General features: G+C 50.7%; 1 protein-coding gene across 43 annotated transcripts in view; it reads left to right on the top strand.

The window, feature by feature from the left end:
- Positions 1–12,755, top strand: part of ASCC2 (activating signal cointegrator 1 complex subunit 2) — a 49,943-nt gene that overhangs the window by 34,166 nt on the left and 3,022 nt on the right. For 24 of the 43 annotated variants that reach the window (XM_054675773.2, XM_515064.8, XM_063808111.1 and 21 more), the window contains 5 exons: positions 2,118–2,332; positions 3,235–3,354; positions 10,714–10,813; positions 10,900–11,030; positions 11,855–11,957. In XM_054675773.2, coding sequence (XP_054531748.1) covers positions 2,118–2,332; positions 3,235–3,354; positions 10,714–10,813; positions 10,900–11,030; positions 11,855–11,957 — 669 coding nt within the window. Of the gene's footprint in view, positions 1–2,117; positions 2,333–3,234; positions 3,355–10,713; positions 10,814–10,899; positions 11,031–11,854; positions 11,973–12,755 lie in introns of all 43 variants that reach the window. The other 19 variants (XM_016938948.4, XM_016938934.4, XM_063808116.1 and 16 more) reach the window with 2 other exon arrangements.

Here is a 12,755-nt window from a genome sequence, read left to right as displayed (position 1 = left end):
CAGATAAAAGTGGAGCTCCTTTGGTTGTAACTGGGAACAGTGCCAAGTCCCATGGTTTGGCCTTCTTGGAAGCCCCTCCGTGGGGCTCCAGGATTCCACTGAACAAGTGTAGAAACCTCGGATCTGGTGCCTTCTCTCCAGGCTTTTCCAGGACTGGCCAAATCTGTGGCTGTCTTGATTGGCCACCAAGGCCAGGACTCTCCCCTGCATGTTGGGAGGCAGCATGATAAGAGAGATGAAGACCACACAGACTCGGGCCAGGCAGCTCAGGGGTGTGACCTGGTTCTGCCACTTGGCAGCTGTATGGCCTTAGGCACGTCACTCACGTTGAACCTTGGTTCCTCATCTATAAGGTGGGGACAGATGTAGTGCCCACCTCCATGAGGTGTTGGGATTCCCAGAGCTATCACATGGAATACCCTGAGCCTGACTGGCCTTCAGTGCTCCATTAACAAATGCCACAGTCCTTCCTCCCAGCCCAGACCCTGTGATTCCTGCAGGACCTTGGAGAACAATGGCCTCCTTCACCTTTTCCCACCTTCTTCCCCATTTCGCTTCTTAGCAGAGTCATGGAGATTTGTATTGTTGTGATCTGTAAATTTCCTTAAATTAAAAGGCTAACACAATTAAGTCACATTGAACAATATATAAAATGCATGCCCCTTACTTAAAAAAGAGATTGTAATTAAAGGGGAGCATCTCCACACAGTCCAGCTCTGGTGGTTGATGTTCGCCTCCACCATCAGTCAACTTGTTGGAAAAGGACCTTGGATTAGTAGGAAGAATTGGTAGAAACCAGGGCTGTTTATGGAGGGCCTGGTCTGTGCCAAGTACTGTGCTCACTGGGTTTTGTGCCATCTTTGAACTATTTGAAACAACCCCATGAGGTGGGTGGTATAGGCCCATTTTATAAGGAGGAAACTGAGGTTCAGAGAGGGGAAGCATCCTGCCCAAAGTCACACAGCCAGTAGCCCAGCCGGTAAGTCATACAGTCCCTTCAAAATTTTAATTTAATTTAATTTAATTTAATTATTTATTTGTTTTTGTTTGTTTGTTTTTTGTTTTTTTTTTTTTTGGAGATGGAGTTTTACTCTTATTGCCCAGGCTGGAGTGCAATAGTGCGATCTCTGCTTACTGCAACCTCTGCCTCCTGGGATCAAGCGATTCTCCCGCGTCAGCCTCCTGAGTAACTGGGATTACAGACACCCACCACCACACCCAGCTAATTTTTTGTATTTTTTTTAGCAGAGATGGGGTTTCACCATGTTGGTCAGGCTGGTCTCAAACTCCTGACCTCAGATGATCCACCTGCCTCAGCCTCCCAAAGTGCTGGGATTATAGGCATGAGCACCATGCCTGGCCTAATTTATTTTATTTTATTTTTTATTTTTCGAGACAGGGTCTTGCTCTGTCACCCAGGCTGGAGTGCAGTGGCTTGATCAAGCTCACTGCAGCCTCGACCTTCTGGGATCAAGTAATCCTCCCACCTCAGCCTCCTAAGTAGCTGGGACCACAGGCGCACGCCACCACGCCTGGCTAATTTTTTTAGTAGAGACAGGGTTTCACTGTGTTGCCCAGGCTGGTCTCAAACTCCTGAGCTCAGGCAGTCCACTCGTCTCGGCCTCCCAAAGTGCTAGGATTACAGGCATGAGCCACCACACCTGGCCACCTGGCTACTTTTTAAAATTTTTTGAACAGATGGGGTCTTGCTGTGTTGCTCAGGCTGGTCTAACTCCTGAGCTCAAGTAATTCTCTTGCCTCAGCCTCCCAAAGTGCTGGGATTATAGGTATGAGCCACTGTACCCGGCCTTAAATTTTTTTTATTTTTTTTTTGTTTATTTTCCTGGATATGTAGTAGGTGTATATATTTATAGGTTACATGAGATATTTTGATACAGGCATGCAATAATCATAACAATCACGAGCCCCCTTTTTCACAGAGAAGGAAATGGAGGCTCAGAGAGACTTGAGTCACTTGACAAAGTTCCCACAGGCAGGAGGGGTAATCCCAGGACTTGAACCAGATCCCTGATGCCTAGTCCGGTGCTGTCTGGGGCCTGTGGCCCTATCACCGGCCCACTTAGCCTTCCCCTTCTTGGCTCTGGCTCTCACTACAGTGCATGGGAGCAGCCGCGGCTGTGGGCCCTGCCATGTGTGGGGTGGAACTGGACTCTCTCATCACCCAAGTGAAGGACCTGCTGCCAGACCTTGGTGAGGGCTTCATCCTGGCCTGCCTGGAGTACTACCACTACGACCCAGAGCAGGTGATCAACAATATCCTGGAGGAGCGGCTGGCCCCCACCCTCAGCCAGCTGGACCGCAACCTAGACAGGTGGGAGAGACAGGTGGGAGGAGGCTCCCGCTGCCCAGGCTGCCTCGGGGTGGGGCCCCTTCCTCTCTTCCTTCCCTCATTCATGGCCCAGGACTCAGCTTGTTCTCTCTTCCCAGCCATTTAAACTAAAGCCCTCTTTGGGGAAACATAAAAACCTTAGGCCCCGCAGGAGTTTTTCACTTGCCCCAGGCAGGGCAGAGAGTGTACACATCCCTGCCACACTTTGTGGGAAGGCTGATTAGAGCGCCATGGATGTGTCTTCAGGGATGTAACACAGGGTTGTTGAGCCCTTCTGATCCCCTACATTCCTGACCTGCCCCTGTCATTACGACCTTCCCAGTAGATTTGTGAGAGAGGATGGCCACAGCGTCTCACTTTCATCACACCTACCATTTATTTGGCCCACTGCTGCCCTGAAGGCCCCATGGGACAGCAGGAACCAGTGCCCGAAAGGGTGTTTCTTCCATGAGCAAGTGATGTTTACCAATCACTTGTTAACTTGAGAAATTAGCTTTGTGCCTTTGGACAAGTTCCTCAGCCTCTGAGGCACAATGAGGGCTCTGAGGCACAATGAGGTTGAGTGATCTGTGACTACTGATCTTATGCGACTATTACGAGCATTAAATGTGGGATAGCGCTTTTAAGAAACAGAAGGAAACCCTGTGTGAATGGCATGCAGAGAATGAGGGGGAGCTTTGTTTGAGGTGTGGCTGCATACCCAGGCAGAGGCCAGATCAGGCAGCAGCTTATCTCCCTCTTCAAGGTTTTGAGATTGTGTCCTAGGAGTGCCTGTTGAAGGGAACTGAAAAATCCGATGGATTTAATACAGCAGGGGGAAGTGGGGTGCAGATTGCATCAGCTGGCAGGGCCCCCTTAAATTGATCTCTGTGTCCCCCACCCAGAGAAATGAAACCAGACCCTACACCCCTGCTGACGTCTCGCCACAACGTCTTCCAGAATGACGAGTTTGATGTGTTCAGCAGGGACTCAGTAGACCTGAGCCGGGTGCACAAGGGCAAGAGGTGAGTGCAGTGGGCCATGGGGTTCCGATACCCCAACTCTGGAAGCGCAGAGAGGACACAGGGAAACCAAGGGCTCCATCTTCGCAGAATTGGCCATGGAGTATCAGCACAGGGATCCCTTCACAACCCTAGACCTGTGCACCCCCAGTGGTTAGGAGCAGGTTCTCTACTGATCAGGCTTCAGGTTCTGACTCTGTGCAGGGAGGCTGTTAGTGAATCCCCCCTGTTGATAGCAAAAGGCCAGAAGGGCCAAAACTATCCCCCTCTTCCCTTCTTCTTACATCTTTTAATGTGTTAACCATCAAATCACTGGTGGACAGTGCTTCCCAGAAACCACTCTTTGACCTGATTTTCCCCAGGCTGTGAGAAAATTAAGGACTTTGAATGAGCTTTTCAGAAGGTGAACATATTCCACTTTAAGGCCTTTCTATTTATTTTTAGTTTATGTCCTTCCTACTTTTTTGGCATTGAAAAGTCCATTCATGATTTATCCATTTATTCAACAAATATTTGTCTAATACTTACAGCATTCTAGGCTCTGGATTAATTAGGTTCTGGGGATATAGTGGGGAGTGAAACAGACACGGCCCCTGCCCACGTGGAGTTTGCATTAATCAACTCATCAAACAAGCAACATCAAATTGCAGGTATAACAAATACTACAAGCTGGAGGTGCACAGAATTCTGAGCCTTTGGTAGGGCTTCACCCCAGTCAGGAAGGCTCCTCTGAGAACATGACATGGGACCGAGAGCTAAAGGGTGAGGAAGGGTCACTTCTGCAAAGGAGGGAAGGAGAAGCTTCCCAAGCAGAGCAACAGGGACAGTGGTCCCGAGGCCATAATGAGCACAGCAAAGGGTCCCATGAACCGACAAAGCCAGCATATTTTATGTTTTGAAAAGATCAGGGCTGGGTGCAGCGGCTCATGCCTAGTCCCAGCACTTTGGGAGGCCAAGGCAGGTGGATCACTTGAGTCCAGGAGTTCGAGACCAGCCTGGGCAACATAGCGAAACCCCATATATACAAAAAATACAAAAATTAGCCGGGTGTGCTGGCACACGCCTATAGTTCCAGCTACTCTGGAGGCTGAGGCGGTAAGATCACTTAAGCCCAGGAGGTCAAGGCTGCAGTGAGCTGTGATCGTGCCACTGTACTCCAGCCTGGGTGACACAGTAAGAACCTGTCTCAAGAAAAAAAAATAAGAGAGTTCACCCGGCTTTGGAATGATGACCCATCAGAGGGACAGAGAGTCAGATGTCATGGTAAAGAGTACAACATCCAAGTAGAGAACAGCAAAATAAGATGTATTCTAGTCCCCCAAAGTTCTGCATGGAATCTAGAAATCAGGGGACCTCTTTACAAGTACAGGCTGCTCTTTCACCATCACGTGAATGGGGACCGTGAGGTTCAGAGAGGGAGGAGACCAGCCAGCCTTGTTCCTGTGGTAGGAGCCCCAGTGGCGGAAATGCCAGCTGCTTCTTCAGTTAGGGCCCTGTGCTGTTACCCCTCCCTAGGGCTGTCCACTGCTAAAAGCTTGGCTGGCTGAGGGCTTGGGGAACTGGCGCAGGGTAACTACAAAGCCGTCTGGCTGGCTGGACAGGAAGCACTTGCAAACTGCTTAGTCATACACATTGCAACACCCCCAGATCCCAGACTAGAGATGTTATCCTGCATCATTGCGACATCCCCAGATCCCAGGCCAAAGATGTTATCCTGGATCAGTGGCCGCTATTCCAGGCCAGCATGGCCCTCTGTAGCTCCAGCGGTGGGCAAGGGGCAGACAAGGGGTCCTCCAGGCTGGCGAGAAGCCTGGCCCCCTGCTCCAATCCAGGGAGCCTGATTGGTAAGTTCCCCACAGAGATTAGCCATTTCTGGACATGGCCTTTCACCTTGATCTGTGGTTTTGTCCAGGGCCCATGGTATTGTAAAGTCTCATCTCACCCCACCTAGGTCATAAGTCACCTACGAGCATTTGCCAAGGGTCTGGTCCCAGCTGTCAGGGTCAGCAGAGTGGCTGGCATTGAGGTGGCCAGGTTTCTGGAACACTGTGCCCTTGTTCCTGGGGCCCTCTGGGCTGCCACGCGGAGAGACTCACTGTGCTGGGTAGCCCAGGGGCTGCAGATTGCAAAGAGGCAAAGCCTCCATTCATGTGTTCATTATTTATTTATTCATTCAGCAAATATTTATTAAGAGATTTAGTAGCACCAGATCCTATGCTAGACACCAGGGAAACAGGGTGAGCTGGATACCCAGGCCTTGCCCTCAAATGATCATAAGAAAGACCATTAAACAAGTAAGGACAGAGTGGGAGGTGCTGGGGTGGGGTACACAGGAACTTCGGCAGGGACACATGTCCTAATCCCATGAGAAATTAGGTAGGACGCTGCAGATGGTAGTGGAGTTAAAATGTGTTTGTTGTTGAATCAGATAGGCTGTACTCAGTGCTTAAGTAGTAAGGAAATCTGTTCCCTTGCATGACAAGGCGGTGTAAGGTAGGGCCGTCTAGGCTTGGTTGACCTATCATCCAGAATGTATCTTTCCAGTCTCTTGGGGCCTCACTTCGTGGTCAGGCTACTTCCTTTGAGGCTGCAGAGGGGCTGCAGCTGTTTCTACTATGGCTTCCAGACATGACAGTGCCAGGAGATAGTCCAGACCAGGTCTTCCTGTGTCTCTCCTAGAGCCTAGGATACCTTTCCCAGAAGTCTCCAATACCCCTCATATCTCATCAGGAAAACCAACTCACAGGGTGCAGGCCTGGAGCTCCAGGGTGAAACGGAAAGGTAGAAAGACCTAAAGAAAATGTAGGGTCTGTTTGGAGAATGGGTGAGGTGCAGCATGGCTGTTGTGGAGACATCAATACATGTGCTACAGGTATATCATAGCCAGTGAAGGAGTCAGTGGGCAAGAGGCAGGGTCCCCTAATCCCTTTGGACCATTCCATGGTGCCCTGGAAGACAACATGTGTTCTAAAAATATCTGTGCTGGCCGGGCGTGGTGGCTGTAATCCCTGCACTTTGGGAGGCCAAGGTGGGTGGATCACCTGAGGTCAGGAGTTCAAAACCAACCTGGCCAACATGGTGAAACCCCATCTCTACTAAAAATACAAAAAACTAGCTGGGCGTGGTGGCAGGCATCTGTAATCTCAGTTACTCGGGAGGCTGAGGCAGGAGAATCATTTGAACCTGGGAGGTGGAGGTTGCAGTGAGCCAGGATCACACCATTGCACGCCATCCTGGGCAACAAGAGTGAAACCCTGTCTCAAAAAATAATAATAATTAAAATTTTATTTTAAGTGTCTGTGCCCTTGGTCTGCCTTTTGGGGAGTCGCAGAGCACATTAAGGCTCTGAAAAGTCCTGTAGTAAAAGAAACAGGATTCACTTTGTTGAGCCCAGAAAGTGCTGGATCTGCTTCGACATGTCATTTCTTTCTCACATCAGCCCTGGGAAGTGGGTGCCAAGAGAAGGAACTGAGACTTAGCGAGGATAAGGGACTTGCCTGTGGTCACACAGCCCAGGAAGTGGCAAAGCAGACCTGAATCAGGAGACCTGTGTCTGGCCCTGGCTTTGCTCTTAGTAGCTGTGTGACCTTAAGAGGGTTGCTCTGCCTCTCTGGATCCCCTGATTCTTCACCTGGAAAAGTAGAAGTCTGTTGCTTCCACAGGCTCTTTAGAAGTTCAAAGGCAGGAGTCACCCTGCTAAGGACCAGTTTGAATTGGGCCTTGAAGGACAGGCTTGAGGAGATGAGGAAGGGAAAGGTGGCGAGGTTTCAGGGGCACCTGCATATTCCCAGGGCTTGCTCCCATCTTGGAGGCTGAGGAAGCTACCTGCTCCAGAGGGTCTCTGCAGCCACCATTGCCTGTGTTTCCAGGCTTGACTGAAGTTCTGGCCTCTGATGCATCTTTTCCCAGCTGGCTTTGGTCCTGATTTTTCTTTTTCCTTTCTGGCTCCAAATGAGGTCTGGGGCCAAGGTCGCACCTCCCTGGACAAGCTGCCCAGGTGCCCAGGCTTCACTGTCCCTACCTGTGTCTTCTTCCAGGGCATAGCTAGGGTGGGTGGAGCTTGCCATGCTTCTCTGCCTGGCCCTGCCAGGGAGCCACATAACCAGAGGCCACACAGCATGAAAGAACTGCCCCACTGCACAGAACCAGGGACGGGATGGACCAGAAGCCGAAGGTGTAGCAGAAAGGATGGTGATGCCTCTCATTCTTCCTCAGTCTCCTGGCCCAGCGCAGGTCCTGGAACCTATTAGGCCCTTAGGAAATATGTGTCAAATGCATGGGTGTGCTCCTACCAGTGGCACCTACCACCTGAACAAGCTTGGGCTCGTTTTTCTTCCTCTCTACCTCTTTTTCAGCTTAGCATAGAAAGCCAGGTACAGGGCCAAGGTCACAGTCACAGGCCCCTTCCCTGGTGGATGTGAAAGATTTCTTTGAACTGAGATTTCTCCCTGGTCTAAATCAAGTGCACCATCCCTCCTGCCATACCTTGGGGCTCCTGGTCCAATCAAGTAACCCCCTACCGTGGAGCCTCCATTACCCCTTCCTACAGATGCCCAGCCAGACCTCCTGAACCAAGTTCATTCCCTTTGTTTCCAGGGCTTCCGTTCATTTCGTGTTGACTGGTCTGTCATCTCCACTACACTGAGTTCATGAGGGCAGATCTTTATCTTCTTCATTTCTGAATCTCTCCCCAACTCAGCCTCATACCCTGCCCGGCACAGAGAAGGTCCTTAATAAAGACTACTAAAAAAAAAATACAAAAAATTAGCTGGGCTTGGTGGCACACACGTGTAGTCCCAGCTACTGGGGAGGCTAAGGCAGGAGAATCGCTTGAACCCGGCTGGTGGAGGTTGCAGTGAGCTGAGATCACGCCACTGCACTCCAGCCTGGGCAACAGAGCAAGAGTCCGTCTCAAAAAAAAAAAGATGTGAAGGGAGGCAAACCCTAGCCTGCCACGCTGAAGGCTGCAGTCCTGACCTGCCCTGGCTGCCAGGCAGATAGCCTGACAGACTGAGATGGACTCAGACGCCTGCCTCTCCCTGCACCAAAAGCCAGTTAATAGAAGATTTTTATGGAAGCTGTGTTTGGCTTTGTGTCTTTTCTTTTTTTTTTTTATTATCTTACCCTTGATACATTCCAGAGACCCGATTTCACAGCTAAGCTGGATTTTCTTGCCTGGCATCTCATATTGATTTTCCCCTGCAGGGCTAGAAGCTACATTCCACAGGCCTGGGTATGTTTCTGACAAGCCAGGTTTTTTCACAGGTTTGCAAAGCCATGAGTTGAGAAGCCTCAGTCCCTGCCGAGGCTGTGCTGCAGCTCACTTGTGACCCAAACATGTTCCTTCTCCCACCCAATGCACCCGAGTTTCCTCACCTGTAACGTGACCAGAGTTGGGCTTCCAAACATTTTCTTCCAGTAAAATTTTACATGGAAACTTGAGCTATGGAAGAGACAGAAGGCTGCTGTAGTGAGGTGGGGGTGATAGGAAGAGGACTGGGAACCCCCTTTTCTTATACCCCAAATATCCCTGTGGCTCCCTTGAGCTCAGTCAGAAAGCCACATGTGGCCTTACTGCTTCTTAAATTTTTGTTTGTTGGCAAGGAAAGGTCATTTTTGAAAAAACAATAAACGAATAACAATTTTAAAATGAAAAAAAGTTTTGTTTAAGAGATCCAGGCTGGGCACAGTAGCTCACACCTGTAATCCCAGCATTTTGGAAGGCTGAAGCAGAGGATCACTTGAGCCCAAGAGATCAAGACCAGCCTGGGCAATATAGTGAGACCCTGTCTCTACAAAAAATTTAAAAATTAGGCTGGGCACGGTGGCTCATTCCTGTAATCCTAGCACTTTGGGAGGTTAAGGCAAGCGGATCACTTGAGACCAGGAGTTCCAGACCAGCCTGACCAACATGGCAGATACCCCATCTCTATAACAAAATACAAAAATTAGCCAGGCATAGTGGCACGCACCTGTACTCCCAGCTACTCAGGAGCCTGAGGCATGAGAATCGCTTGAGCCCAGGAGGCGGAGGTTGCAAGATCATATCACTGCACTCTAGCCTGTAACAAAAAAAAAAAAAAAAGATTTAGACAACTCCAGGTGCTTCCAAGCAGTAACCACTGTCATTTGGCGTGGGGCTTCCTAGCCTTCTGTCTGCATTGTCATGCATAGGTGTGTGGCCATAGAAACAGAGTTAGCGTAGTTTGCTTTTGGGATCATACTGTATGCATTTTTCTGTAGCTTGCTTGTTTTCCTTGGGAATAAGTGAGAATTCTTTCCGCATCAGCACAAATAGATCAATGTCTTTCTTGACAACTACCACACAGCGATCTAATACAGATGTGGCACAGTTCATTTGGCTCTTTCACTCATGATGGACATTAGTTGCTTTCCATTTTTCACTGTTGCAAACAATGCTGAAAAGAAAATCCCTAATCAGACCTCTGTACACAGAGCTGGTGTTTCTTTAGGGCAGATGCCTTGACAGGGAATATCCTGGTTGAAAGGTACGCACATTTTACCTTTTTTATTTATTTATTTATTTTGAGACGGAGTCTTGCACTGTCGCCCAGGCTGGAGGGCAGTGGCGTGATCTCGGCTCACTGCAACCTCCACTTCCCAGCTTCAAGCGATTCTCCTGCCTCAGCCTCCCATGTAACTGGGATTACAGGCACCCGCCACTATGCCCGGCTAATTTTTGTATTTTTAGTAGAGACGGGGTTTCACCATCTTGGTCAGGCTGGTCTTGAACTCCTGACCTTGTGATCCACCCGCCTTGGCCTCCCAAAGTGTTGGGATTACAGGAGTGAGCCACTGCGCCCAGCCCCATTTTACCTTTTAACAGTGGCTCTTGGCCGGGCGCAGCGGCTCACGCCTGTAATCCCAGCACTTTGGGAGGCTGAGATGGGGGGATCACTTGCGGTCAGGAGTTTGAGGCCAACCTGGCCAACATGGTGAAACCCCATCTCTAATAAAAATACAAAAATTAACCAGGCCTGTAGTCCCAGCTACACGGGAGGCTGAGACAGAAGAATCGCTTGAACCTGGGAGATGGAGGTTGCAGTGAGCCAAGATCGTGCCACTGCACTGCAGCCTGGGTGACAGAGCAAGACTTCCTCTCAAAAAAGAAAAAAACAGTGGCTCTTGGGATGCCCTCTAAAGTGGCTGGAGCCATCCTTATGGGCACCAGCAGCAGTGACAGTCCCACCCTCCCACGCCCTCACCAATGCTTGATTTCATTTGTCTCCGTGACAGTCTGAGGGCTGGAGCAGTTAAGCCTGTGGTCTCTGGACCCTCCGTACCCTGCGGCCTTCCAAGCCTGATGGTTTTCCTTCCTGTCTTTCTGCTGTTCCTTCTCAGCACCAGGAAGGAGGAAAACACGCGGAGTTTGCTGAACGACAAGCGTGCAGTGGCGGCACAGCGGCAGCGCTACGAGCAGTACAGCGTGGTGGTGGAGGAGGTAGGCCACCAAGGCCAGGTCTCTGCTGGGCCAGGGAAACCAGGCCAGCCCCTGAGCCCCCCAGACCCATGCTTATGCCATTGCAGGTGACACTGCAGCCAGGCGAGAGCCTGCCCTACCACAGTGTCTACTACGAGGATGAGTACGATGACACATACGATGGCAACCAGGTGGGCGCCAATGATGCAGACTCTGATGACGAGCTCATCAGCCGCAGGTGAGGCCATAGTGGGGGTGGCATTCCAGGGCAGAGCAGCTCTCAGGCCCATGGGGCTCCCTCACCCACTTGTTTACACAGATGTGGCAGATCCAGGGCCCAAACCCAGTCCTCCTGACTCCTAATCCAGTGCTCCTCCACCCCAGCCCACCCTGAATGGGGCAGCATTTATTCGGTGTCATGCAGTAGCTTTGCGTTTTTCTTTTTTGAGACAGAGTTTCACTCTGTCGCCCAGGCTGGATTGCGGTGATGGAATCATGGCTGACTGCAGCCTTGACCTCCTGGACTACAAGTGATCATCCCACCTCAGCCTCCTGAGTAGCTGGGACTACAGGTGTGGTGTGCACCACCACACCCCGCTAACTTTTTTATTTTTTGTGGAGGTGGGGTTCTCACTATGTTGCCCAGACTAGTCTCACCTCCTGGGCTCAAGCGATCCTTCCACCTCAACCTCCCAAAGTGTGGGTATTACAGGCGTGAGCCACCGCGCTCAGTCCATTTTTCTTCTTAATTGAAGAAAATGTTTTCAGGTGGAATGTTACAGCGATTCCCCAATACAGATCCAAGCAGAGCTGTCCTGACTGAAGAGAGGACTGGAGACCCTCCTGGCCCCATTTCAGTCGCCCCCTCAACCCCACCTCAAATTCTGGTAACCTCAGAGAATCCAGGGGCTGGAGCAAATCTGGCTTGAAAGGCTTTTGGTTTTTCCCAACCTCCTGAGCCCTCCTGGCGGCCCCATCTCACCCAACCAGGTTCCCTCCTCCTTGTGGCTCTTGCTCCTGGTTGAACCTCGTCTTTGATCTCATTTCTCTCCACACCCTCAGGCCATTCACCATCCCTCAGGTGCTGAGAACCAAAGTGCCTAGAGAAGGGCAGGAGGAGGATGATGACGATGAGGAAGATGAGGCTGACGAGGAGGCTCCCAAGGTACCTCCCTGGCAGGTAGCAGATGAAAGGGAGAGTGCAGTTCTGAGGGGTGAATCAGAAGGGCCCCTCAGCCCTCCCTATGTCTGGCCCTGAGGCAGCCCCAGCATCACTGGCAGGGACAGGAGGAGTCCCTTTGAGCCCAGGATGTCTGCTTGGAGAGCTACTGGCTTAGAACTCACTTCTGCTGCCCACTAGTGAGGACCCAGGGGACAGATTAAAGGCAGGGCCTCTGAGCCACCAGCTTCATTATTAGGCCCGGGAGCCTAGGGGTCAGGAGAAGGGCAGTTAGCAGCACCGTACCCAGGATGGCAATTCTTAAAATCAGAGAGGAGTTAGAGCCCAAGGGCCCTGGGAGGTCATCTGGATTGGTAAGTTAGAAAATTCTACTTTTTAGCAGCTAAACTTTTTATTTGAATGAAATCTTAACTAGAACCTCAACGTACAGAACAGATAAAAGCGGTACTGCTCAGGTGACAGGGCAGCAACCTGGGATCATGCCCCACACCAGGGTGACAAATTCAGATGTTTCTGGGGCCAGGTCACCAACGGCAATGAGTAGCGGGGCCTGGTGGGGACTGCGCTGAGCAGTGGGAAGCACGTGCCCTGCCTCAGGGGCTCCTCGGTGCAAGCACAGACTCAGAGTTTCCACAGATTTATCTGCTTCTCAGGCAAGGGGTCAGCCCAGATTTTTATGTAAAACCTACCAGTTTTGTGTGTGTGTGTGTGTTTTGTTGTTGTTGTTGTTTTGGAGATGGCGTCCCACTCTCGTCATCCAGGCTGGAGTGCAATGGTGCAATC

This window comes from Pan troglodytes, chromosome 23 (assembly GCF_028858775.2).
Source record: "Pan troglodytes isolate AG18354 chromosome 23, NHGRI_mPanTro3-v2.0_pri, whole genome shotgun sequence".
NCBI lineage: Eukaryota > Metazoa > Chordata > Mammalia > Primates > Hominidae > Pan > Pan troglodytes.
The sequence above is the reverse complement of the archived record's forward strand: the minus strand, read 5'-3'. Positions and strand labels throughout refer to the sequence as shown.